The sequence below is a fragment of the Nipponia nippon genome, unplaced genomic scaffold (assembly GCF_047370975.1).
Source record: "Nipponia nippon isolate SJK-2023a ecotype South Korea unplaced genomic scaffold, ASM4737097v1 scaffold_4, whole genome shotgun sequence".
NCBI lineage: Eukaryota > Metazoa > Chordata > Aves > Pelecaniformes > Threskiornithidae > Nipponia > Nipponia nippon.
In genome coordinates, this window is record NW_028262358.1 from 110,920,478 (window position 1) to 110,947,229 (window position 26,752).

The window sequence follows — 26,752 nt, forward strand, 5'->3', positions numbered from 1 at the left end:
TCATGCTTGCTACACCTTCCTTTGAAAACTGAGCATCATACATTTCTCGTTACTCTCAACTGCATGTGAAAAATAAAAACAATTCCAGACAACTGCTGTCATTAGAACAAAAACAATGAACAAAATAAAAACTCATCTATTTGGTTACATATTTCTGCTGAATATAGGCAAGAACACAGAATATGCTCAGAAGAGCAAAACATCTAAATAAAAAACCTTGTAAAACATTTCTTACACATGAGGTTAAGGGGTTATGAAGAATATATGGAAAGCTGAAGGCCAGTCTTTACTTATCAAATATACAGAAGCATGACAATGTACGTTAGAGCATTTAAACGTATTAATTATTTAACAAAATGAAGTACTAACAATTTCTCTAAGCATATGCTTTCACTACTCATTTTATTAATTGGTGTAATTTACCAGTTACAACAAATGGCAATATTTAGTACTAATTCTTCCCAAAGGCATAATTCATATTACAAACATGATGATGATACATGTCATGAGACAGCTGCAACGGTGTTCCAGACCGGCTGAAGAAGTCAGCTCTCCATTACTTGCATATTACTTCTGAGCTGAGATGCAGTAACTGACCACTGAACAGAAGATGGTTTCAAGCAAACCACTGCTACAACCTCCTGTCTTGCAGGAGACCAGGAGTGTGCACTCAACCATTCACCAAATCACAACCTAAAAGACAGTAATTACTTAAAGCACTCTTAACACTAACTGCCTGTGATTGACTGTATCATGAGGAAAGCCTGGAAATAATGTTGACATTTGTTTCTACATTTCTATACAGATTTTTTCTTAGATGGAAAGGTAACCTCCCTATTGTTCCAAATAATTATGTGGATATTTAAAAAATCTGTTGAATTCCATTTTATGGTGCATTTGTAGTGAATCAAATGTAAATTAAGCTACTTTTTAACACAAATACACAAAACTCCATGAAATTGCTGTAAATATGTATCTTTAAAAATTAAAATCTGAACTTAAACCACTATTTGAATTGACATGTAAATTCAAAATCAGCTCAAGACTGGGAAAGATTTATGGCTTTATTATTATTTTACTCTTACTTATCTTCCTTACCTGAACCACCCACGGACTGTTGGCAAAGGCCATGATATCTCTTTCTTCCCAGAAAAAGGCTGAATCTGATCTCTTGATCATTTCAAATTTACTAAGCAGCTTCATTGCATAAACCTTCTGTGTCATTTTATGGCGAACCTGTTGGTTCAGAAAGAAGAGAAACAACTTTTTAAAAATGCCTTGTAAAAAAACTGAATACCAGCATAGTATACTTCTGCTACATGCAAACTGCCTTCTGGGATGAGATGCCTCCAGGTCTTCATATACCCAATTTTCTACAGGGTAAGGATTTGAGAACTTCCAAACCCGGAAAGAAAAACCTAACAGCTGCTCCAAAAAAACATACCAGGGGTGGAACAAGAAGGATGCCAAATGAAGGAACATACGCCAGAGCCTGGCCAACTGCCGCAGCTGCCGCTGCAACCCCAGAAGAGGAGCTGCAGGGCCACGAGAATGATGTGCCTCGGGGCTGCAGGAGCTCTTAGGACGTAGCTGTTTTATTGAGGACGCACTGATACAAGCATACGTTCTTCCTCACTATGGCTATGAACATAAAAATGAGAGCTGACTCCAGTAGTCTGCTTACTCAAATTGAAATTGCTTAAAAAAAAACCCAAAAAACAAACAAAACAACCAACAAAAACCCAACAATAACAAAAAAACAACCAACAAAAAAACCAAAAAAACCCAACATAAAAACCCTAACAACAAAAAAATCCAACCCAAACAAACAAACAAAAAAAAAAACCCAATCCAAAACTCAGAATGAGAAAAGTACCATCTTTCTCCGAAGAACTGGACTGCTCTTCTTAACATTTTCTGAGTGAACATGCCTACTTCAAATCAGACAGAAAAAATAAATGCTTGGGTATTCCCCCTTCAAAAGTTCCATCGTGTAAGGAGAAATAAAACGAACCTCTGTTTATAATTTCTTATTCTGAACACCACCTATCCATTGCATTCATTCATGTTCACTTCGGTCTCTTCCAATTTTTATTTTTCACAAAAAAGATTACTCCTATTTTTTTTCGTAAGTAGTTATTAAATTCACTTTAAATGGTGTAAAATTCATAACATAAATCTTGTTGAAAAACTGAAATTAAAACTTTTATGACAAAATCTGAAAATATTTAGGAAAACTTCATCCAAATATGGACATGAAACAAAATCCTTAAAGCACAAACGGTAAAGTCATTACCCTGTTAATGAAATGTTAGATTTATGCTAATTTATGAAACAACTACTAAAGGACCAGTTTTTTAACATTCTTGAGTGTTGCTTACAGAAATCAAGGTAAGAAGTATTCAGCTGTAAGATGTCTGAGTCAGCGGAAAAAAGAAATTAACTGCATCTTAAGTTACTGCATATTTTCTTCACATGAAAATAAAAAAATTAGTGGACTAATTTGTGAAATCAGAACCAAACGGTTACGACTTTCTGGTGCATTTAAACACCTCACATTTAGTAAAATAAACCATATCCCCCAACCTCTTAGTTTTACACAGTGTCCAAGTTAAATTACGCTATTTGAAAGAATGTTTAATAGGCTCTTTTCCTGATGTTTCAAGTCCATTATGTTTGCAGCACAAAGCTTCAGAGAGGCACCTATTTGGTCTACAAATCTGGGAGCATCAGTCTCCTGCTCCTGAGGAGCTGTAAACATCAATGTTGCTGAAGCCAACAGGAAGATCTGCAGAAATAGGAGGAGCCTTGGGCAGGGGGGATCTTGGAAAGAGTGAGAAGATCAACAGAAACAGGATTATTTATGAACTTATTGTTTTTGAAATTGGTGCTTTTTGCTCTCAAGATATAGGTACAAAAGTTTTAGGATTAGCATCTTGCATAGTTTAACACTAACCAACAATCTTCTGTATAGCTAGATCAAAAAACCTCCAAGCAAACACCAAAACAGAAACACGTTATCTACATGCATTAACAACTCTGTAAGCGCGTATATTTTAAGACATTAACAATTAACCAGCTATTGACGGTGTCTTAAAAAAGGATTTTGAAAACTACCTCCTTCCCATTTACTAATCCTACATGGCATTATTTACAAAGACTTGGTGGTACACCACAAACTATATGTCATGAAGTAGAGCTTTTGTAATCCTGCTCAAAACCAGAAAAACACAAAGACCAGCAACCTCAAAAAGATATTGTCTAATTGAAGATGCATTTTCTGTGAAAGTTCACATAAAGCTCTGGAGTGTATTTAGTAGCTTACAATTCCTAAGATCATTGTGTACTCTTGCCTGGATGTAGTTAGTATAGCTGCCTCCACTTACAAGAATAGTTGTCTCCCAATACTTGGGGAAAAAAAAAGTCTTGAAAAGCCAGCACAGCCTGAAGCAAGCTCAGGCATAGGAGAAGCAAAGTAAACAGGGATACGGGGACCAGAAATCACAGCCTGTGCGCCGCTCTGAGGTAGTGCCAATACGTTATTAGTTGGCTAAATTATTTCTTGAGAAAATGTCAAGATAGGTTCATTCTCTGTACAAAAATCAAGGAACCAAAGCAACAACTAGCATACTGGCACGCCCAAAGGCTGAGTGTGTCTTGGCATGCCTTACAGGTGAACAGACCTACCGGGGATATTACTTCTCCTATCACCACCATGGCCCCTGGAGACAGCCTATTTAGCTACTAGCCACTGTGCTCTTTACCCAGAGCTATATTTGTACATACGTGTATTGGCTCATATAGCAGATTATTCATGTATTAAACTGTCATGATGTTTCAATTTCTTCCAACTGTTTAAATGAACTGCCAAATTTAAACTGCAGCTCACCAGAGTAACTCTCAAAATAGGTAGGAAAATCCCTTCGTGCCATCAGCACTGAGTAACATGGCCTCATTTAACTTATGAAAATGCATTAAGAAATAAGAATTTCCCTCTACTCTGCTTCATCAATCTAAGACTTTCAAGAAACAAGTATGCACAAAATGCATCCATAATTTCTACAGCATTCACGTCAGAAGACAATCTGTAGGCAAAGAAAATAACATAGCCATTTGAAGTTATCAGACTGAGTACGTAGTATTGATAACGGTACCATCTCTTCTACGGTAAAACAAAATGAAGATCCTAGAGTGGAGCTGTGAAATGAACTCTAAGGTTTGAAATAATCACAAATATCTTAAAATACTTAATAGAGCCATAAGAAATTACTACAGATAGGGTACCACAGTTCAGGTCCTGACACATTTTCAGGTAATAAAACATGACTGCTTTATTTGTGTTACTACAGAAGTGTACATCAACAGTGGCTGGGGAACTAAACCTAATAAACAAAGCACTTAATGGAAAAAACTAAATCAGCACCTGTTCACATAGGCCATGACAACCGCTGGTTTGCAACACTAAGAAAGCACATAGTAAAGAACGTCACCCAGATCATCCTTTACTACCCATATACAAGAAAGAGTTAGCCTTGCTTTAGTTTTCTATTCCAGTACATGATGAAGTCAGTCTGCTGTATCACTGCACCGTTACAGTACTTTGTGATTAGACCTGGGAGAAGGAACTGAGGATATGTTTCAATTTCAAATCAAGAGGATTTTTCCTCAAGTGAAAACAAACAAGAGGTACTCAGGATGTGCTTTCATAAATTACTGTTTCTGCATAAACCACAAATAACATATTAAGCACCATAATTCAATTTTTCTGTCTGCCCTAGATACCAGTCACTTTTATTTACAGCACTGCATAAGAGAAGCATGGCAGCTGGCAATTATTTTCTTAGCTTTCCCCATCACTACAGACCCAGCAAAGCCAGAGGCCAGAGCTCAAGAGCTCAAGAGTAGTTTAATACTTCTGGAGTTATAGGAAATTGTTTTTCCACCATAGTCAGATGCTCGGACCAGAGTCATCTTTCTTTACTGGACTGAAATTTTAATTGCGGGGGGGGGGGGGGGGGAAGAGGGGGGGTGCACGAGGCTTTTTTAAAAAATGTAGCTGTAAAATACAACAGCAAAGAATGTGTTTTCCTTTCTTGCTAGAATCCAGAAAGCTGATCTCGACACACACTTCTTTCACAAGAAAATGCTATGCTGGAGCAGAAAGCTTGGGGAAAACAAAATTAAATGAAGGAGGTCAGAGCTATTTTATGCTATGTTAACATACTCATCTTTTGGCTTGTTATATTTAAATATTACAAATATTTAACAAATATTTGTGCTACAAATATTTATGCACAATGGCACACACTGATAACATGACATTCATGCATTTAACTCATGTACTTAATCATGTTTTATTTATGGTTCTTCCTGCATTTAGCCCCCACTGAAGCAAATTTCTATTTTGATCCCAGAATGTGTTGCAAAATATTTTGATTACTGCAAATCCATCATCTGCAACTGTGGTGTTAACATTTTGAATGGAGTAGAAATAGATATAGCTTAGCTCAATACTTTAAACTTGTATCATACCTTGTGAGGCAAAAAATCTAGGCATGTCTGCCCTCATCACCAGCTAATATTAGTTCAGATCTACAGCTGTATTTATTAACCCACTGCTTTTTAGCTGTAAGACTACATAACATTATGATTTCTACTTATATTTTTACACTCCAGAAAAGGAGTGTTCTTTGAAACTGGCATGAAGTACAGAAGAGCTCTATACAAACCCACAGAAGTTCCCATCCAGTACCAAGCATTCTTAGCTTTTTTATTTTGGGGCTCGAAGAGCTTATTTAAAGAATAAAAAAAAAAAAAACAAAAACATAACAACAACAAAAAACAAAACAACATCATTATATGACCAAGTTACTATGCATTTTACCATTACATTATAATGATGAGGCAAATGAGAAGTTTGTTTTCAGACCCCTCAAACTACCTAACTGCAGTACATACACTCTGTGAGATGTGAAAAATCATCTCTACTTTAGAATTTAAATTGTGCATGACAGTGAATCAAGAAAAAAAGTTTCCGTTCTAAACCAGAACAAATTAAGACCTTATATTTAAAATGAAATGTTAAAAAGAAAAGGAAAATTATTTAGAAAACCCCTTAAATTCTTAGAAATATACGCATGAAAACAACGTATTTTGATTTCTGAAGCCCATTAAAAATACAATTCTCTTGGATGCTTCCAGCAAAATATATCAGTGCGATATCAAAAAACCGCACGACTTTTGTTATTGGGATCTTCTCTTTTTCATCTTCCTCCCCCAACAAATGGACAAGAAACCCTACTCCTTACAGTTTGATTCTTTGCTGACTTCCCATGCAAGTGCATGAAAAAGAAGCATCTCTACTAGCTACTGTAAGTGGATCTATAAAATGATAAAAATGCCTAATAGAAAATGACATGACTGTCAGTGAAAAGATAAAGAATAGACTGCTTTCTTACAAAGTTCCCTGCAACATCCCCTTCTCAAGTAAGGTTCTGCTGAAGGTTTTGGGTTTGTTTTTAAACTCTTGCCAGCAACGACATAAAAGCATATGCAAGATACATATTAATTCTTTAAAGTCCTGTTCAAAAGTGGGGATCTTTGGAAATACTCCTTGCCATACTTCAGAAATCCTTCTGGATAAAAAAAAAGTGCAAATGATCAAGAAAGAAACAGGGAAGAGGGAGCTACATTCTCATGTAGCCACACTGGGATGAAGTTGCCTTAGAAAATGAAACAAATGAACAAAAATTGCTGATTAAATGTTGTTAACTGCCACATGAATTACATCTAAATTTGCAAATTACCCATGTGTCATGCAAATAGCGTTAGGTTAGTTGCAGGGTTTTTTCCCCAGTTCCAACCAATTTCACCAATACTAATATGGAAAATACAAATAATTTTATAAATGGGTAATAAATTTATTGCCATTATATGTTGTATACCTCCTATAAGTACTTCAGAGCTAAGATCTTGCCACATTCCTCAACAAAACTCCAAAACATCTTTGTATTTTCCGAAACTGCTGTACGTTACAAGACAATATGATTTTCCCAGCTTCCTAGTGCAAAATTAGTGCAGAACAGTAAAATATCAGTTCCATGTCAAAAGGCACAAGCAAAAGGGTAATGCTTGTTACCTTGTGGTAACAAGATAACAAGCTTCAGTTGCTGCAAAGTAGTTGCTCCCCTTTCCATTGACTTGCTTCACATCTCTCTTCCTCTGAAAACACTTACACAGAAAATTATTGTGCATCAGCTGATACGCAGTTATCTGTTAGCTCCTGATAACTTGCCCCTGGTGTTTGTATTCTCAGATTCTATTTGGTGCTTACATTCATAGCATATTTCAAAACCAACATATCACTCCATCTTATACATATGTTCAAATTTTTGTGCTATTTATCACACAGTACGACTTGGAAGTCCAGAAAAAAATCAAAATTAAATGAAAAGCAGACCATGCATGATGTACTAAGTTACTTTTTGTATTTTGATTGGGTTTTTTAATAGAATTTCTCTGCAATATAAATTTAAAAAATAATCCCATTTTTACATTAGATACTATATAGGATACAATGTTGAGTGAACAGTGTTAAGAAAAGAGTCTTAAAAAAATCTTACATGAGTCATATCAGTTAAATACAATGCAAGCATCACAATTGTAAGAGCAAAACAAATTTTTTTTGTTGCACTCTTAGCTTGTTCTTTCATAGGAAGGTTTCAGATATTATTGTACAGTGATGCTTGTGGCCAAAAAAATTTAGAATTGCCATTGCCTTTTCCATTTTGATCAAAGGATAGCAAACTGTTTCCCAAGTCCTTCCCTTCCAATCCATTATGTTTTAAACTTGGATGTACTGTTTGCTATGCACAGAAATGACCTCACGATAGAAAGAAAATAACACTTATTCTTTATAAGAATGCATTTTTAGATATAAAGCATGCAAGACTGGGAAAGGTTTGGGCTAGAGCCATAAATCTGTCTAATCATTAAATCATTACATTCTTACCAGCTGCACTTCTCCAAAAGCCCCTCTTCCAATCACCTTAACAACATCATAGTCTTCAGCTTTCATTTGTAAAGCTCGGATTTTTTCCACAATCTTCTCATCTAAAACAAATCAAATCAATAATGCATGTATTAACAGAATACAAGAATTTTCTCTAACATTTTTCATTTATAGTCAAAATAAGCTATTTTTATTTAAATAATTTAGAGCCTTTGTGGTAATTCTTGAAATCTGCTGTCACTATTAATAGCCCCTTTCATTATTGTTTGGAAACCATTAACCATCTACCTTTAGCTGTAACAACTGAAATGTCTTTTGGGTTTTACTGACTCTCATTTCGCGCTTCTAATAATCATTCACAAGCTTACAGGAAAATGCTGGTAATGAAAAGAACCAGAGATGCCTGTCTTGAATTTTCAGACAATTATTCATTGCCACCCGCTGTGCTGCCAGGATCCACTGACACTCCATTGATAACGCAGGAGCGTGAAGTACCTGGTACACACAAAAGCACTGCAGGTGCAACCCGCTCCTACACACCTGGAGGGTTCAACAGCAGCCAAATGGTGAGGAATATAACTTAACCTTCGTATGCAACTTCAGATCATGTAGGGATATGACTTCAGATCCACTCATTCATTCCATATGAAATATTAATACAAGTTTACGTATGTTTATGTAACTGCTGGCAATCTCAAAAGTGCTTTTTAGTGTTCACGGCATATGTAGTTCTCCACTTTTTAAAATTAGGTCTATAATGCTCTGTTCAACTACCCTCTGGTGCAATATTCTGCAGATAAGCTCTGTCTTTCAGTATTTTTCTTGTTGGCAGTTGTGGGAATTTGTAAGGGAAACCAGTGAAATTCTGACCTCTGACAAATTCTAAAAACATGCAAAGTCCTAGACCCTTTAATTTTGTAAATGTAGCATGCTAGTGAATGCATTCCTGGCTAAATGCATTTTAAAAATCTATTCTTATTACAAGGACAAAAGATAATGGGAGCAATGAATGGAATCCATAATACTGGAGGTAATCTTTCTTAAGCATGACAAGCTTTGACACTGCCCCCACACATGCTTAGAGGAAGAACAAAACACAGCAAAACAGGTTGGCTGAAGCAAGACCTCTACCAGGGAAGAGCATGCAATTGTATTAAGAGCTGTGGATGCTTATATTCAGAGAGGACTAGAGGTGTATATTGTGAGATCCCTGTTTAGGATCAAAGATCATGGAATTTGATCCCTAGAAAGGCAGGATCTCAGATCTGAGTACAGCAAAAAAAAGGATCAGAGGTACAGTTAACTCAGTATGGCATTAAAGATGACATTGTCAGCAGGGAGTTAATGATAACGAACATCTAGTAAACAGTTTAACCATTCCTACATATTCATGAACAGCAACCTGGCAGGCTACAAGCAACCCAGGAGATGCCTGACCATCAAGAACCTTTCTTTTGACCCAAGTGAGCAACAAGCCCAATCAGGAAGGCACTCTGATATAATACTCGCAAACAAGAAAGAACTGGCCAGGGATGATAAAGTTGGTGGCAGCCTTGGCTGAAGTAACTGTGAGATGGTGGAATTTAAGACCCTGAGAGAACGGAGGAAGGAAAACAGCAGACCTCGGACTTCAGGAGAACAGACTACAGCTTGTTCAGGGAACTCATAGGCAGGATGCCGTGGGAAGCTGCTGTGGTGGGTAGAAGAGTGGGTTGATCTTCAAAGATGACATGTTCATAGCACAAGAACAGTCTGTTCTAGTTAGCTAGAAATCGAGCAGGCATGGCAGAGAGCCAGTTTGGCTGAATGGGCAACCTCTGCCTCAACTCAAGCACAAAAAGTGAAGGTTTGGAACATGAAGTGGGGATGGGCTACCCAGCAGGAATCTCCCAAGCATGCAAGGATGGAATTGGGCAAGCCAAGCTCAGCTGGAGCTGAAACTAGCCAGGGTTATGAAGGGAAACAAGAGCCTTTATAAATACACTGGCAATAAAAGCAGGAATGGGGCAAATGTGGGCCCGCTGCTCTTGATGGGATAGGGGATCTAGTGCCAAAGGACATGGAGGAGATCAAAGTACTCGATGCCTTTTTTGCCTCAGACTTCACTGGCAAGCTCTGCTCACAGGCCTCCCAGCTCCCCGAAGCTAACAGCAGGGTGTGGGGCAGTGAACTATCACAGTGGGGGAAGTCGAAGACCAATAAAGCAAACTTGACATATACCGGGCCACGAGGTGCATCTGAGCGTGCTGAAGGAGCCAGTCAACACCATTACTAGGCTGTTCTCTATCACCTTTGAAAGGTCATGGCAACTTGGGAAGGCTCCTGATGACTGGTAAAGGGTAAATGTCATGTCTCTGTTCCAGAAGGGCAACAAGGAGAATCCAGAAAGCTGCAGGCTGGAACAGCAGCCTAACCTCACTGCCCATGATGATCATGGAGCAAATCCTGCTGGAATCCACTTCCAAGCACTTCATGGACAAGAAAGGATGGGAACAGTCAGAATGGATGTAAAAAGGACAAACTGTTTCCTTAACCAGACTGCCTTCCATACGGAGATGTCTGTCTTGGTGGACAAGGGGAGAGGAGTACACATTTCCTTTCCTTGACTGTAGCACAACTTTCAACACAGCATCTCAAAGTATTTTTGTAGCCAAACCAGGCCGACATGGGTTGCACAGAGAAATTACAAGGTGGGTGGAAAACTTGCTGGAGTCATGGTCGGTAAGTTCAAAGTTGATACACTGGAGGGCAGGGCTGCTCCTAAGAGGGACAGACAGGATGGGTAAATGAGCTGACAGGAACCTCACAAAGTCCAAAGGCAAATGCAGAGTCCTGTACCTGGGATGGAACACCACCACACAACAGTACAGGATGGCACTCACCAGCTAGAGAAAAGAGGACCTGAGAGCCCTGGTGGACAGTAAGATGAACAAAGAGCAACGAGCAGCAAGCCTTTGCACTGACTGCATGCAAGGCTGTGTTGGTAAATGCATAGCCAGCAGGTAGAGGGAGGTGATTTTTCCCCTCTGTTTTCCACTTGTAAGACCACATCTGGAATGCTATGTCTAGTTTGGGGCTCCTCATTGCAAGAAAAATATCAAAACATTCCCTAGCTTAATGGAAGGCCACCAAGATGCTTAGAGGGTGGGACCACATGATGCTCATAGAGAAGCTGAGAGAACTGGAATTGTTCAGCTTAAGGAAGTCTAAATGGTTGGCCTCAACAGAGGTTGAAAGGAGGTTTTCCTTTTAAGAGATGCAAAGTGAAAGGACAAGAGGCAAAAGGCAAGTTGGAACACCAGAAATCCTACTTCGTAGTGAAAGGATCCCTGGAATTGGGGAATGGAGCAGACCGTCTGGCAGAGCTGCAAAACCTCTGTCTTTGGAAATTTTCAGAATTCAACTGCACAAGGAGCTGAACAACCTGATCTAACATCAAAACTGGTTTGGCTTTGAGCAGAGAGTTGGACCAGCTGACCTCCAGAGGTCCTTCCTAACCTGCGGAACACAAAAGTGCAACTAAAAATTTCTTCTTCTGAGGAAAAGATTAGGTGTGAAGAGGAAGGGGAGAGATTTAAAGGAAAAAAAAAAAAGTTCAGAATAATCAGGGAAGAGTCTGCTAGTAAAGCTGTAAGGATGGAGGCAATTAAAACTGCAGAAGTAGACAAATTTGCTACATTCAGTGTACCATTAAGACTGTGAAGTAATCCAGGAAAAGGAGTTGAGAGAATGCTGAGGCTGTTTTCTACAGTGAATCCTGAAAGCTTAGACAGGAAGAACAGGACAGCAACAGGGCTTCACCCGCACCAAGTTTATTATTTTGTTCATGATGTGAACTCATTTTGTAGTTTGAAAAGGGAAGACTGTGCTTGGAAGCTTACTTAATTGCAAATCAGAAGCTTTGGCACAAGACAAGAAGGACATCTGCAAACTCACAGGAAGCAGCAGTAGCTAAGGAACAGCAGCAAATTTCAAGTCAGAGAGAATGTGCGATTACATGTCTGAACACGACGTTACATCTCACGAAGGAGGGGAATCACATGAATGTATTTTCAAACGTTTCTGAGATGTTTCAAATGTTCTCAGAGGTGTGAGCTGAGATGGCAGGGATTTAAACATGTTGAAAGAGTAGGGTGTAGTTTTACACAGCTCCGTTATTTGTTAGAAACTCACAGGAATACTTCTGTGTTATAATACAGACATTATAAACCATTTTAATACAGCTCCAGTGAAACTGTTTAAGCATTAAACACTGCAGTTAAGCAATGAAAAACCCAACAATATATGAAGTAAGCAAATGAGATACCAACTGAGGAGTTACCAGTTTTATCCTCCCTGTGAAATGCTGAGGATGGAGAAATCCTCCTTGCTCTACTAAAAGATTTAATAATCTTAGTTAAAAATAATCATCATCATCGAGGGATGGAGGTGTTGTGGAGGTATCAGTTATACAGATGGATCGTCTATTTTGTCATAAAATTTAACGGACACAGAACAGATAAGCAAAGCATGGAACTAACCTGAAAGAAACGGGCTGCAAGAAGGCAAGCTCAGAGAAACCCTAAAGCAATGTCATAATTGCAACATGCTGGATCATATGATTCGGTTCATATATCACATAACATGATCTAATTCAAGGTGCTGGAGACCTTTCCAACACTATCCTTTTACTAGAGGACTGAATTTTCAGAAGGTATCACACAGATGAGTTTGTACATTTGTGGTATCTGTATGCACAGATACCACAGATTGTATCTTACAGCCTCATGAATTGGCAACAGCACGAAGCCCAGCAAAAGAAAAATGTCAGGTTTAAAGGCAGACATTAGATGGACTGCCCAGCCCCAGAATATAATGGAATCTTATAAAAATATTGTGACATTTGAGTAAAAAGTCTTAAAATGTGAGAATGTCATCACCTATGACTCAGGTTTCTTCTTTAACACAGGAAGAACCAGGAATGCCGGATAGCATGAGTGTTTAAAGTCAGCTTTTGATTTACTACTTGAAAATGGCACTATAACCTTCAAACAAATGAAGCTTTACTTTCTGAAAGGGCAGAGTGTTTGGATCAGTCACTGACAGCTGGCAGCAAGAATGTGGCTGAAGGTTACAAGTGCTTGTGAAAATGGAATAAATACCTGACTAGAAGAGTAAAGGGGGGTGGGGAGGCAGAGAAAACCAAGCTTTCCTGCTTTTTAGGGGGGAAAAAAAAAAGCTCATATCCAGGTTATTTTCTTAAACGTCAAAAAGAATGTGTATCAGGCAGTTCTGGGGTGTGTATATGAGAGGAATAAAAATGCAAGGGAGTGCAATTTTATCCCCACAGACCAGACACAGTCAGTCAATGAGTGCCTCTATGGAGTACATTAAGTCAAAAGTTGCTGCCCTAGGCAAAAGTCTAGCCAGAAGTTAAGCTGAAGTACAGCCAGGAAGTGCTGCAATCCCACACCCGCCCAAAAACAAACACAAAGCACAACAGAAAGACTGAAGTTATTAGGAGCGCATACGTAGTATCTGGTCAAAGGTGTGTGAGGAACAAGAAGCTGCTGGAGACCTTGCAGAAGCAGCAGAAGCTTCAGACAGGCTAGCATTTCCCCCTCCAGAAAAAGGGAAGGGGGACACAAGAAGTATTTTATCTTGCATAGAAGAAAGAAGCGGAAGATAGGGCAACAGAAAGCAGCAGTACTCTGACTTGCAGAGGACACATCCCTGACTTAGTGAAAGTAAGCCTGGTGGGAGAACTGAATTGCTTTTTATCTACCAGCTACCCAAATGGAAAAGTGGTTAATAACACTGACATATAACTTGTTTATACATGTAAGACGTTCTGTCTTAAACGCTGTGGCTATAATTCATGCTCTGCTTGGGAAAAGTTGCTTGTTTGATACCTCTCCCATCGCTACTCTTACCAGAACAACTATCATGGGGAACGGAACTGGAGCCCAACCTGCCAAGGTGACTGCAAATACCGGGCAAGGAGTGGCTTAAAAAAGCCAAGAGAAAAACAGAGGGGCAATTAGCTCATTAACTCAATGTAAGATCTGCAGTGCACTAAATTTCTAAGATTCTTCATGGCATCTGACATTTCGTCTGTGTCGCTGACAGGAAGTATGGAGCAGAGAGAATTACAGCCATGACAGGCATTAACACCATGCCAGATAACGCATTTCTGTTGGTAACTGCATGGCTGCCGTATGATTCAGCAACTTCAAGCGACATGACAAAACCTAAGGGAAGGAACCAGAACTGTTACTTTTGCAAGAAGTTCATCTTAACAGATAAATCTTCTAAGTAAGCTGTGTCTGTTTGGAGAGGAAAATGGCAAAAGCAACTTTCCAGGAAGTTTATTCAGGGGGTTAGCAAAGCTACTGCACGAGTGACACACCTGTACTAAAAGCTCCTTCTACTATAAATGTCCATTGCCATTACACTCGAGAAGTTTGCCAGCCTCAAAAAACATCACCAAATCATTTTAACAATAGAGGTTTCCAATTTTTGAGTGATGCTGGCTAATGCATAGGAAGTCACTGATCCGTTTAGGGAGTCCAGGCTTCTGGATTGTACCAGGCCTGCTGATGGCACCACTCCCTGTGCTGCTGTCTGGACTTCCTCAAAATCCATTCTTCATGCCTTTCTATTCCTGATGAGAATATTATAAATCATTAAATATTTTTAACTGTTGCTTAAAATGGTTGCTTAATTGTTTAACTTTCTGCTCCCAGAAGTTAAAGCAGCTAACAGGCTGTGTAGTACCTGCATGGGAGACCACCAAAAAAGGCACAAGCCACTAAAACACGATTTAACACTTGGCAAATCTCAGATGGCACAAAAAGTGACTTGGAAGAATTTACTCAACCTGCTGTCATAGCCTAGCTGACAGAACAGGAAAAGAAAAGACCAAGAAAGAGCTTTTACACCAAGCCCATGCCGGAAAGCTCAAGCTTCTTTTCTGAAATAAGCAAGCTAGCTTTTGCTCTCAGAGGACTATAAGATTCCTCTCATTGTTTTGGGAATTAAATATTACGTTATGCCTTCCTGTCCCATGAATACTCCAAAAAAAGCAGCAATTTAACTAGAATCCTAACAGTTGATTAAAGCAATACAGAAGACTGAAAAGGAATGGTTGTACTTTTATATGAGATACTTATGTGCCTCTTATGATAAATATATGCTTTACTTTGGTTCAATGCCTTGGAGAAAGTGGTAAGAAATCAGAATAGTAAGGGAAAGCAGGCAATGAAAAAGTTTCTTGCATATTAAACACGTGAAGAGGCTGCTTCTGCAAAGTGGTCACAGAAACAGGATATACCAAACTCCTACAGTACAGGCAATTAATAAATTGTAGCTTTGTGAAATGAGTTACAACAGTTGAGTTTCAGCTTGAAACTATGAGTTGAGCTGAAAATCAATTAATGTCTCAGCTGAGATGCAAACTGTTTCATTTTTACATTAAAATAAGCTATTAATAAAACATTAACCTGATTAGTAATAATTTGCAGTAGGTCTGAAGTAGGGTGTATTCAAACCCTTGGGAATATGGCAGAAAAAAATTTTCCTTCTCAAAGCGTTACTGTGGAAGAATTAAGTGATTAAATTGACTGAAAGCGTGATGATTATTGCAGTGTTCTCCATAATTTTTGAAGATTTGTGTAACATGGATTAAAACAATCGTAAGAAACGACTCTGCCTCAGCTGCTTCACCTCGCACTACAGAGCGCTAACTCGCAGGACGGCCCCGCCGCCTCTGCGCGGTTGCCTCAGGAAGCCTTGAGGAGGGATGCAGGCTCCAGGCCCCCGGCACAGACCGCTCATCAGAGTCTGTCAGAACCTTTTGACAGTAATTCTCATCTAGGCATTTGCTACAGCTCTTCAGATGCCAAGAAAAATCAGAAGAGACAAGAACTCACTGCTCCCTAACCTTAGAGAGCAACAACTTACTGTTGCATAAATTCTTAATACTATTCTTCCAAGCCCATGCTAGCGAGCGGCTTCAGCAAGCACGTGTACGCTCCTCCTTTCCACTGATACTTGCTACCCTCAGAACAGTTTCCAAAAAGACATGAGCTATGGGTTCAGCAACTTTAAATCGCATAAAATGGCAATGCCAATAAGAACCCAATTGTCCTCCTGTTTTTTCCTGCACCCGAGCAGCTCCCTTTGTGCTGGCACAAATACCGGTGAAGCAATACGAAAATCAGAAACAGATCTTTGCTTTTCTTTTGCCTGACTAGCTTTAGTAACAAGAAACAAACAAACGAACCACCCCACTCTTTGCAGTAATTCTGCTCAGTTCCCCAATCTGGCTGATAACAAACCAAACACACACCTGTGTCGGAAAGGACTTTGAAACAGATCGTTGTGGTAGGACTGATTCTTTCAGCTGCATTGCCAAAATATTACCAGCTTCAAATGTTTACGAAATTCTCCTTTCGGAAATATTTTTTTTTTGAAGTGTAAATCAGAAGATATGCAGCACTATTTTTCATTCTCTCCCAGGCAGTATGGAAACAGGAGAGAAGTTACATGGGTGATTCTTCAGAGAGATGCATGGCCTCACAATATGGGAGCCAAAACAGTCAGCTCTTACATGCTTTTTTTGAAGTTCCACAGGTAAGGATGAAGTGCACCCCTGAAAACTCTGAATTAACTACTGTGAATTTCTTTGTAATGCATCTCAGTATCTACCTGGTTATTTCAACTGTAAACTGTCAGCTGATTTAAAAAAAAAAAAAAAAAAAGGGCAGTAATAAAATTGTGAACCAAAGTATATTTTGGGGTTTCTGCCATTGCTGGTAGTCTGCAGGCCACATCAGATGCTTAACAATATTTACTACAACAATGGGAGAGAAGCTGGAGTAGGAGAAGGAGCAAGTGCCTTCATAAAAGGGAAGACAGAAAGGAAGAATGTTCAGGGGCTGCAGAAAAAAAACCCCGAGAACCTGTTTCCAAGGTTAAATTGTTTGCCCATAGTTGCTATTTTTAATAGCCAGATACCAGAACATACTGGTCTTCTGATTAGAAAAAGGTTTCTAATTTTGTCCTACTGCAACAACAGTATTGTAGCGTAAAGGCGAATATGAACAGCTCATAAAAGTTACTGATACTGTCATTTACATCATTTTTGTATTTGCTGTAGATAGGGCTTTTCCCTCACATCACACTTATGATGTACAGTTGCAGGTAACAAAATTACTTAAAATGCTGTTCCTGATCCTTTCTTTCATAAATATCTGCTTGAATTCCTTTGAGCTCAAACTGAGAAAAATCCCATGGTATGTCTCTCCTTCCTCATCTGCTGCTTCTTATTTATTCTGTTTTCAGTGACTTCTCCAAATAAGACTTTACCGGCAACTGTAAAGCTGTATGTCCAGCCATGGGGCTCTGCTAAACCTCACGGAGAAGCACTGAATCCCAAACTTAAGAACTCACCACAAATGACTACACCAGCCACCATTTAACTGAGGAGCGTGAGTGGATATTCAAAGGAGTCCCAGAGCAACAGAGGGCAGACACACATAGCTCTACCAGTAAAGAATCAAAAGAGGAGTGGCTGGTAAGACTGCATCCACAGTAACCTTGAAATATGCAGTACAAAAGGTTTTCTAAAAAAAAAAATAAAAATCTCAAAATAAGCTCACTGCAAAAGACAGTTGTTCCAAGAAGGCTTACTCAACATTTTAAAGCAAATAATCCACTATTTTTACAAGAAAAAAAAAATTGTTTATCTACATGACAGAAAACACTTTAAAAAGACAAAATACAGCTACTCTGATGTAACAGTCTTACATTTTCATATGAGCAATAAACTCCAAGATCCTGTCTACAATTAATTTAGGGAGAATCACAAACATTTACACAAAGGTTCAAAAATGTACCAACAGATTTTAAGGTACAATAATTTAGTTTTAAAAATCAACAGAAAGCTTCTCTGTTACATTAAATAAGACTGTATATACAATGTCGACATTTTGAGTAATTAATTCCTAAAGAATAGTAACTGGGATATGCTTTGCAAATTATGTTGCAGCACATACTTAAGATAAAAAAATAACATAAAAGGATTTTTTCAACTGTAGTTGTAAAAATTACAATCTACAGCTGGTATTTTCCAACATATTTTCAGCAATACAATGACTCCCCAAAATGAAACCTCTCTGTAACAAATGGTCCTCCAAAGCCTTCTGAATATAGAAGCTCAGAGTTACAAAAATTAGTAAAATGAACATCAGCAATGCATTTCTGACCACTCAGCTTCCTATGACTGAGATCACAACCATGTCATTGTTTAAAGGCCGCTTCTAACTTACATCTATTTAAGAAATTATCGATGTTCTTGTTCTTCCTCAGCGCTGGATAATCCAGATCAAGGACCAAAGAATTCAAGCCATCCTGAAAAGAAATAAAAAGAAGTTAATTGAGTACTAAAATCATAATTAACAACTTTCTTAAAACTACTACACCAAGACTGTTTATATATTATTCAAGCATGCATTACATTCCTAGCAGGCAAATCAAACAAGCTCTCAAATATGTTTATAAACCAGTCACGGCAAAGGAGCCAACACACACTGACTGGCTCCAAGTTGGTCTATAAACAGTACAGATACATTACCACTGATGAGTGGCACTGGGACTTAAACTGGAGTAGTAGTTTTAATCTTAACCAGTAAGTAATCTTACTCATTAAACACTGATTTACGATACTCAGTTCAATCTGTTTTTCTTATTTCCATTACACTTTTCCTACATATTTAAAAACTTTATGTTAGTATTATCCATGTAATTGCTTTGATCACATTCTCTCTACCTTTTCATTCTGCATATTCAAAAACCAACTGCACATTTTTCCTCTTAGAAGCAAGACATGACCTAAACTTAAGAAGACAATTCACCACATAATTCAAGCTCACAAGACTAGATTACTTTTTCTAAGTGACTCAACAGAAGACAAGCCAGAACTCTACATGCCTTTCTGCTACCAATTATCAATTCCTCCACAGAAAACAACTGAGACGTCTTAAAATGTCAAGAGATGAGATCACCAAAATCTAAACTAAAAATAGTATTTTCAACGCCTGTTACAAGACTTTACTCAATTCCACCTTTCAGCAACCTACAAAATCTTAAAAAATTAGTCCTCAAAACACACAGCCCTTTCCAGTTACACAAGGACAAACAAAACCAAAAACTAGTTTCAGATACTAAGAAGAGCCAGAGACTCCGTTCATACTCAGAATCTCCAGTGTTCTGCCTGAACTGGCAGTTTTGTTCATTGCCCTAAGAACAAAATCCTGAGATTGTTTCTTCAGGTTTTTGAGCCTTGACAGGGCATCACAGAGATTTAAGTCAGAGACCACATCACATTTATTAATAGGCAGCCAACAGAACTAGACAGCTTTTCAGTCGTCTTCATAACTGAGGCTATAGCTAAGAACCTCCTGATTTTTTTTTTTTTTAATATATCTGGGAAGGGATCATTTCTGTTGCAAATCTCATTACAATTATTATACTCATTCTAATAATCTAACTACCTGGATACAGTTAAAGGCAAAGCCCAAGATTATTAAATAAATTTTGAATGCCAGACTGTCCTAAACATGCACATACACAAATAAGACTACCTCATCTCTGGAGATGGTGCTTTTCACCACAAAACCCATTAATGATTAAGCACATTTTCAAAATTAAGAGATTTGATTACGATTTATTTATTTTTTTTACCTCCTAACAAATGCAAGTGTCTTGGGAAGTAGCAGTAGCAGTCATACGGTAAACAGCACTTGCTCAAGAAATGCCCATTCAAAGGCATTCTTGACAGGCTAGAGAAGTGGACAGAGAAGAATATCACAAAGTTCAACAAGGGGAAATGCCAAGTCCTGCATCTGGGGAGGAATAACCCGAGGTGTATTCGTGTGATTTCCTACACAGACGATTTCCCTCTACTAAAGGCCACAGAATACAAGCTTGCCTTACTGTTCTTTTTAAATTGATAGGGAAACATCATTAGCATCTCACTAGGATCATCTGTGACAAGAAGATTGCATCCATTATATTTGACATAACTATTATAAAACATCAGAGCCTCACAGATGCACTAGAACACTGCATAAAGCATAAAACTTCAAAAAAGGTGAAAACTCAGAAAGGTCCATTCGGACAAGTAGGCAATTAAGCAAAGGTGGCAGGAGGCCTGCATGGATGAGTAAGGAGCTCCTTGCTGAACTCAGACATGAAAAGGAAGTGCACAAGAGGTGGAAGAACGGGCAAGTGACCCAGGAGGAGGACAACTGCTGTCTGATCGTGCAGGGGTAGGGGTTAGGAAAGCCAGAACTGACCTGGAGGTGAATCTGGTGAAGGGTGTGAAGGGCATCAAGAAAGGGTTCTACACGTACATAAGCAGCAAAAGGAAGACTGGGGAATATGTGGGCCTGTTGCTACGGGGCAGGGGAGCTGGTGACAAAGGACATGCAAAAGGCCAAGGCACTCAACGTCTTCTTTGCCTCAGCATTTACTCGTAAGACCAGCCTTCAGGAAGCCTTCCAGGCACCTCAGACCAGACAAAGTCTGAAGCTAGGAAGACTTACACTTGGTGGAGGAGGACCAGGTGCCCGGACCAAGTGCTCCACAACTAGGAGCACTTAAACAAACTGGACATACAAAGTCCATGAGCCCTGATAGGATGCACCCACGAGTGCTGAGGGACCTGACTGATGTCATTGAGAGGCCATTCTCAGTCTCTGATAGGTAACGGCAACAGGGACAGGTTCCTGAAGACTGGAAAAGAGCAAACGTCACTGCTGTCTTCAAGAAGGGAAAGAAGGAAGATCCAGAAAACTGCAGGCGGGCCAGCCTCACCTTGATCCCTGAGAAACTGATGGAAAAAATGCTCCTGAAAACCATTTCCAAACACACAAAGGATAAGAAGGCGACTGGATGGATTTAAGAATGAGCAATCATAACTGACAAGCTGATAGCCTTCTATGATGAGGTGACTAGAGTGGTGAACAAGGAGAGAGCAATGGATGCTGTTTACCTCAATGTTGGAAAGACTTTTGATACTGTCTTCCATAACATCCTCATAGACAAGCTGACGAAGTATGGATTAGACAAATGAAGTGGATTAAAAATTGGCTGAAAGACTAGCCCCAGAAGACTGTCATCAGTGGCACAAAGTCCAGTTGGAGGCCAGTCACTAGTAGTGCACCCCAGCACTCAGCACTGGGGCCTGTACTGTTTAATATCTTCATTACCTTCATTATACCTGCTGCACCCTGCAGACAATACAAAACTGGGGGGAGCGGCTGACACACCAGAGGATCGTGCTGCTATTCAAAGGGACCTTGACGGGCTGGAGAACTAGACAGAGAGGAACATCACAAAGTTCAACCAGGGGAAATGCCAAGTTCTGCATCTGGGAAGGAATAACCCCAGGCACCAGGTGGGGCCTGACAAGCTGGAAAGCAGCTTTGTAAAGAAGGACCTGAGGGTCCTGGTAGACAATAAGCTGACCATGACCCAGCAATGCACCCTCACAGGAAAAAGGCCAACAACATCCTGGGCTACATTAGGGAAAGCATTGTCCGTAGGTAAAGGGAGGTGATCCCTCCTCGGCACTGGTGAGGCCACACCTGGAGGGCAGTGTCCACTCCTAGGCTACCCAAACCAAGAAAGGCAGGGACTTACTGGAGCGAGTCCAGCAAAGGGCCATGAAAATTAAGGCACTAGAGCATTTCTTGGAAAAGGAAAGACTCAGAGAGCTGGGATTCTTCAGCCTGGAGAAGAGAAAACTCAGGGCAGTGAATATCATCAGTGTGTATAAGTACCTGATGGGAGGGAATGAAGAAAAGGTAGTGCTCACTGACAGGACAAGAGACAACGGGCACAAAGTAAAACACATGAAATTCCATCTGAACACAACACTTTTTTCCTGTGAGGGTGGTCAAGCACTCAAACAGGTTGCCCAGAGAGGTTGTGGAGTCTCCATCAGTGGAGATATTCAAAACCTGACTGGACGTGGTCCTGGGCAACCTACACTAGCTGACCCTGCATTGAGCAGGGGGTTGGACTAGATGATCTCAAGAGGTCCTTGCCAACCTCAACCATTCTGTGATGTAACACCTAAAATATATCCACCGCTGCACAGAGAAAAGGTAGAATTTTACTCTTGAATCTGTGTAACATGAACTGTGTCATGAAGGTCCTACACATCACATTTTAGAACTTCCTTACAAAAACAAACATAAAACAGTGTTAATAAGCAAAAAGGGAAATAAATAAAGAAAATACAGTACCAACTGTTAGTTTCAGAACAATATTTATAGGCATCATTTTAGCCTTGACCATAACTGTTCCTGCAAGACCCGTTAAAGATAAAGGAGTGATGCACTAGGACATTGTACTCGTCTTTCAGAGGGGCAGAAGACTTAGTACCTATTCTTAAATTTGATGACATTTTTACGAAAGATACAATAAAACTAAACCAAAGTTGTTAAATACTTATGGATTAGTCACTGCATGAATTGCACAGGAACTGCCCAATAACCTGGACAAATCCAACGGAAAGTACTCTGACTTGAGGTGACTTCCTGCAAAATAACGTAATAGAATGTGCAATACCAAACTCTTTATTTAGCAAACACTGCCTTCCAAAAAAGGATATCTCATTCTGTAGCACAGTATGTCAGCAGAAATATGGGTCTTCACCTTGCGACATGAAGGAAAAGACCATTCCGAATGCCCTGATGGAGAACAGCAGGGCCATCCTTTATGATTTTACCTAGCACAATGAAGTCTCAATTCCAATTAGCTGGTAGTCTACACACAACACCTAATTCCAACATCAAATAGGACTTGAAGCTATGCTTTCATTAATATATTTGCAATATAACTGCATTAATATATGACTGTAGTATCAATTTACAGTATCAAAGTGAGAGTCCTTCTTACTCTTTAGAATCCCTTAATACAATTGGAATTTCATAATTAGTCCTGAGCATATTTCTTCTGATGAATTACAGTTCTCGTTTCTACTGCACAGATTAAAAAAAAAAAAAAAAATAGTTCTCTAGAGCTCTGAGTACCTTCTTACTCTATTTCTCTCTTCACAGCCTAATACCTTATTTATCACTTCTTCTACATTCTTCTTTCATTGCTGTTGAAACAGTATTTTAATGATCACTAACAACCGGGTAGACATTTTAAGGGAGATGTAAAAGCACTCTGTGCTAACACAAATCAATGAAAGAAGCGAGGTCACCTGATATTTTAATGCTTTTCATGCAAAGATATTTTAGAGGTTGACCAAGTAAAACATTTATAGTGTGTTCTACTTATACACAAAGTCAGGGAAAAGAATGGTTATAATCCTCAACAATAATTTTAGTAAAATTGGATTACAAGGTCCAAAACAACCTAACTTCCAATTTAAACTGAGCTGTATATTATCATTTCAGATGTCACTGGTTTTTCCCCTGTGTCATTCCACTTCCACAACCTTTTCGTGGGATATAAAAACTGAGAACCATATTTGCAGCTAATTTTTTTTAGCTCTTTCTGTCTCCTTTTCATGGACTTCTGGTAACAATTTTCACAAGTAGCTACTAATGAACAGAAATTTGAGAACAGTGCAACTGCCTATTAACTATTTGGAAGAGTCCTAACTCTTGAGGACAGTCAGCTACAGTTGGCATCAAAGGGAGTATCATGTAGTAGTATCAGTATCATAAAGAATAGAAAAAGCGACAATTTTTTTTATCCCTGTGAACAAACCTTATTATCAGTCTTTTAAAGACAAGATTTTGAGCTCTTGAACATAATTTTAAGGTAAGGGTTTTCAAGTTCATATCAACAAGTAGTTTATGAAAGACTTGTCTTGCACATTAGCATTTTGTCAAAAGGTGTTTCCTTAAAGCTTCACATTTTCATTAAAAGGCCTAGTTTACATTACTTAACATGAAAATTGCACTACAATTAAGAAGTTGGGTCAAAAGATTACACAGTAAAACAGACCGTTCAAACTGAAGAGAAGCAATCCAGGAAATGACATCTCCTCTGTCTAGGCCTCACAGATAAGTCACTCCAACCAGGAAATATGTTATTAAAGTGATTTCACTGTTCGCTTCCTCTTTCTGCTATTACAAAAGGCTCAGAAGCTAACAGGCCAAAAATAGCAGCTTCCAAACAACCGCACTGTTGGCAAAGACAGCTCTGCCCCCATTAAAAGCTTTTGCTCACAGCAAACTTGCTAGAACATTCTCCACAGGTTTTTTTCCAAGAGAAAAGTCCAAACTAGATATTTTTCAACACCCTCCTACACCAGGAGAAGGGTTCCTGGCCACTCTGGCAGCAGCGACCACCTCTGGTAACAACATGGAGCGTGGCTTTCCCAGCAAACAGCTTGCACTGTTACAGACCTGAATGAACCGAAAAAAAACCAGGCAAGAAACGTTCAGGAGATACGGGAAGTAAATGTTTATGTTGTTTCTGACAAAAGGGGCAGTAATAGCGAAAAATAACGGTAGCTTCTAAATAAGCAGCTCAACATTAATTCCAGGCAATCCCACTGAAGTCCTCACCAAATTAAACCATGCTGTACTGATACGAATTTCTGAAATTAAAATAGCTATTTGAACCTGTCTAACATTGATATGTACATGTAAACTCCACAGGATGTCACAACAGCTTTGGCTACTTCGATTTATTCTCCACTTTCATGATGAGAAAGAAGTAAAACTCAAGACCAAAAAGTAAGACAATTGACCAGAGGAGGTATCAGTTGCTTCCTTAGTACCTGCAGGAAACAATTCATAATCCTGCAATGATTGGAAAACGTAAGAAGCCTGATCTAGTGAAATACGTTCCTGCCCGTGGCAGAGGAGTTGGACTAGATCTGTCAAGGTCCCTTCTGACCCAAACCATTCTGTGATTCTATGAAAAGTTCACTAAATCATTACATATAAGAAAACCAAAACACTATTCCTTTCCCCTTCCAAGTCCTCAAATAAAATTTAATAATCTATGCTGCAGTGGAAAGTAAGGATAGAAAAGTCTGTAACTTCAGATTACATTTTTCTAACTTGACCTACATGCTTTTTAAAGCAGAACTTCCTAAATCCATGCACACAGGAACTGATCATCTGATGACTTTACCAGGATTAAACCCCCACTATATTCTTCCATATGCCAAATGGACCCTTAATTAATTCTGGTCTTCCCTGCGCGATTACTTCTTTCCATATCATAGAAGCTACCTTTAGATATAAGGCTAACAGCTCAGTAAAAGCATACAATACGAAAACCAACTGAAAGGTCATATGCAAGGCAAATATACCATTTTCCCAAGCTTACCCTACTCAGTGCTCATTAGGATATGTTGCAATTCATTTTTCTTTTACTGAAGAGTAATTAGTATGTGAAGGAATAATACAGTGCATGATAATGTAGCCAATATTTACTGTTGGGAGGTCTTGCTTTCTAGAAGTTCTTTAAGAGCTCTACATTAATTAATAGATTTAAGTTTTAACAGTGTTGAGTAGGTACAGTTTAGAAACCTAAAAGCAGCTGCTATCCACAAATAAGTATGTAAATACTTAACAACAGGTTTTACTTGCAATCTGATTTCTGTATATGGAGGTAAACAAATATTGAAATGATTTAAATGACTGAAATGATTTTTATGTTGTCTACTACTGAATACATGCAAATTTTTCTTCATCATACAAGCAATACTCCTTAAGGACCGTCATCTCATGTGCTGCATCCTACACGCATATTTTAATGGTTTTATACAATTTACCTTGCTCTTTGAAAGGCACAGTGTCAAACTGTTCCATAGTAACGATAGGATGACAACAGACCAAAAATAGCTTCATCCTTAAATACTAAAAAAAAAGAATAATCACAACATTATGTTCAAGATGCAACAAAAAGAACTTTAAGGAACAACGCTATGCAACAGCAAAAGCATGTAAATAAAGATCAGAAAGGCAAAGGTGTGTAATGAGTTGCAGTTTACAAGGCACAATAGGAAAGAATGGAAGATACGTCATGTAAGAATGATTAAAATAAAAGTCCATTAAGAGTTAAGAAAGGCAAAGAATGCACAGAAGGCTTAAGTTTTCCATGTTTTCTTCAACTTTTTTTTTTTTCTTTTAATGTTGCATGAGGACAGCAAGATCAACTGAAATTCACTCTAAAATATTTACGGAGACTGTCTTAATCAATTTTCTTTGAGAACTTGGGAGAATAGGAGAGGTCATCAGGACTGAAAAGGGCAAACCAAAGCACTACCATTAAAAGGGGGAAGGCTTTGCAAACTACCGATCAGAATACTTGGGGAGAGGGAGTTAGAACAAGATGTTAATCAATTTGTAAACACCTAGAAGATTAACATGTAAGATCCAGGTTTTTTTGTGTTCTTCTCAAAAATAAAATAGTGTCATGTAACTGATTTCTGGCAGAACATATGATGTAATCAATAAAGCATAACATCTTAAAATAGGAATAAAGCACAAGACTCACCATTCTCATTAGCCAAGTAAAAAAAATACTGTATAGGAAATCATGGAGAAAATGTCCGAAAGGTAATTATCAGGAGTTTGGTAATTATCAGGACTTGGAAAAGTGTGTCAAAAAGAAATTCCCCTGGGTTTGGCCTGTTCCAGTTCTACAGAATATTTTCATTACCACAATAAAGCAACAGAATAAGAAACTTATCTATTAAGAACAAATAAAAATCAG

The 26,752-nt window shown here is 38.7% G+C and overlaps 1 protein-coding gene across 2 annotated transcripts in view; it reads right to left on the bottom strand.

The window, feature by feature from the left end:
* The window catches only part of ROCK2 (Rho associated coiled-coil containing protein kinase 2), a 113,300-nt gene that overhangs the window by 50,276 nt on the left and 36,272 nt on the right, over positions 1–26,752 (bottom strand). For both annotated transcript variants that reach the window (XM_087773738.1, XM_087773739.1), the window contains exons 2-4: positions 18,322–18,403; positions 8,012–8,112; positions 1,099–1,236 (exon numbers count right to left, since the gene is read on the bottom strand). In XM_087773738.1, coding sequence (XP_087629864.1) covers positions 1,099–1,236; positions 8,012–8,112; positions 18,322–18,403 — 321 coding nt within the window. The remainder of the gene's footprint in view (positions 1–1,098; positions 1,237–8,011; positions 8,113–18,321; positions 18,404–26,752) is intronic.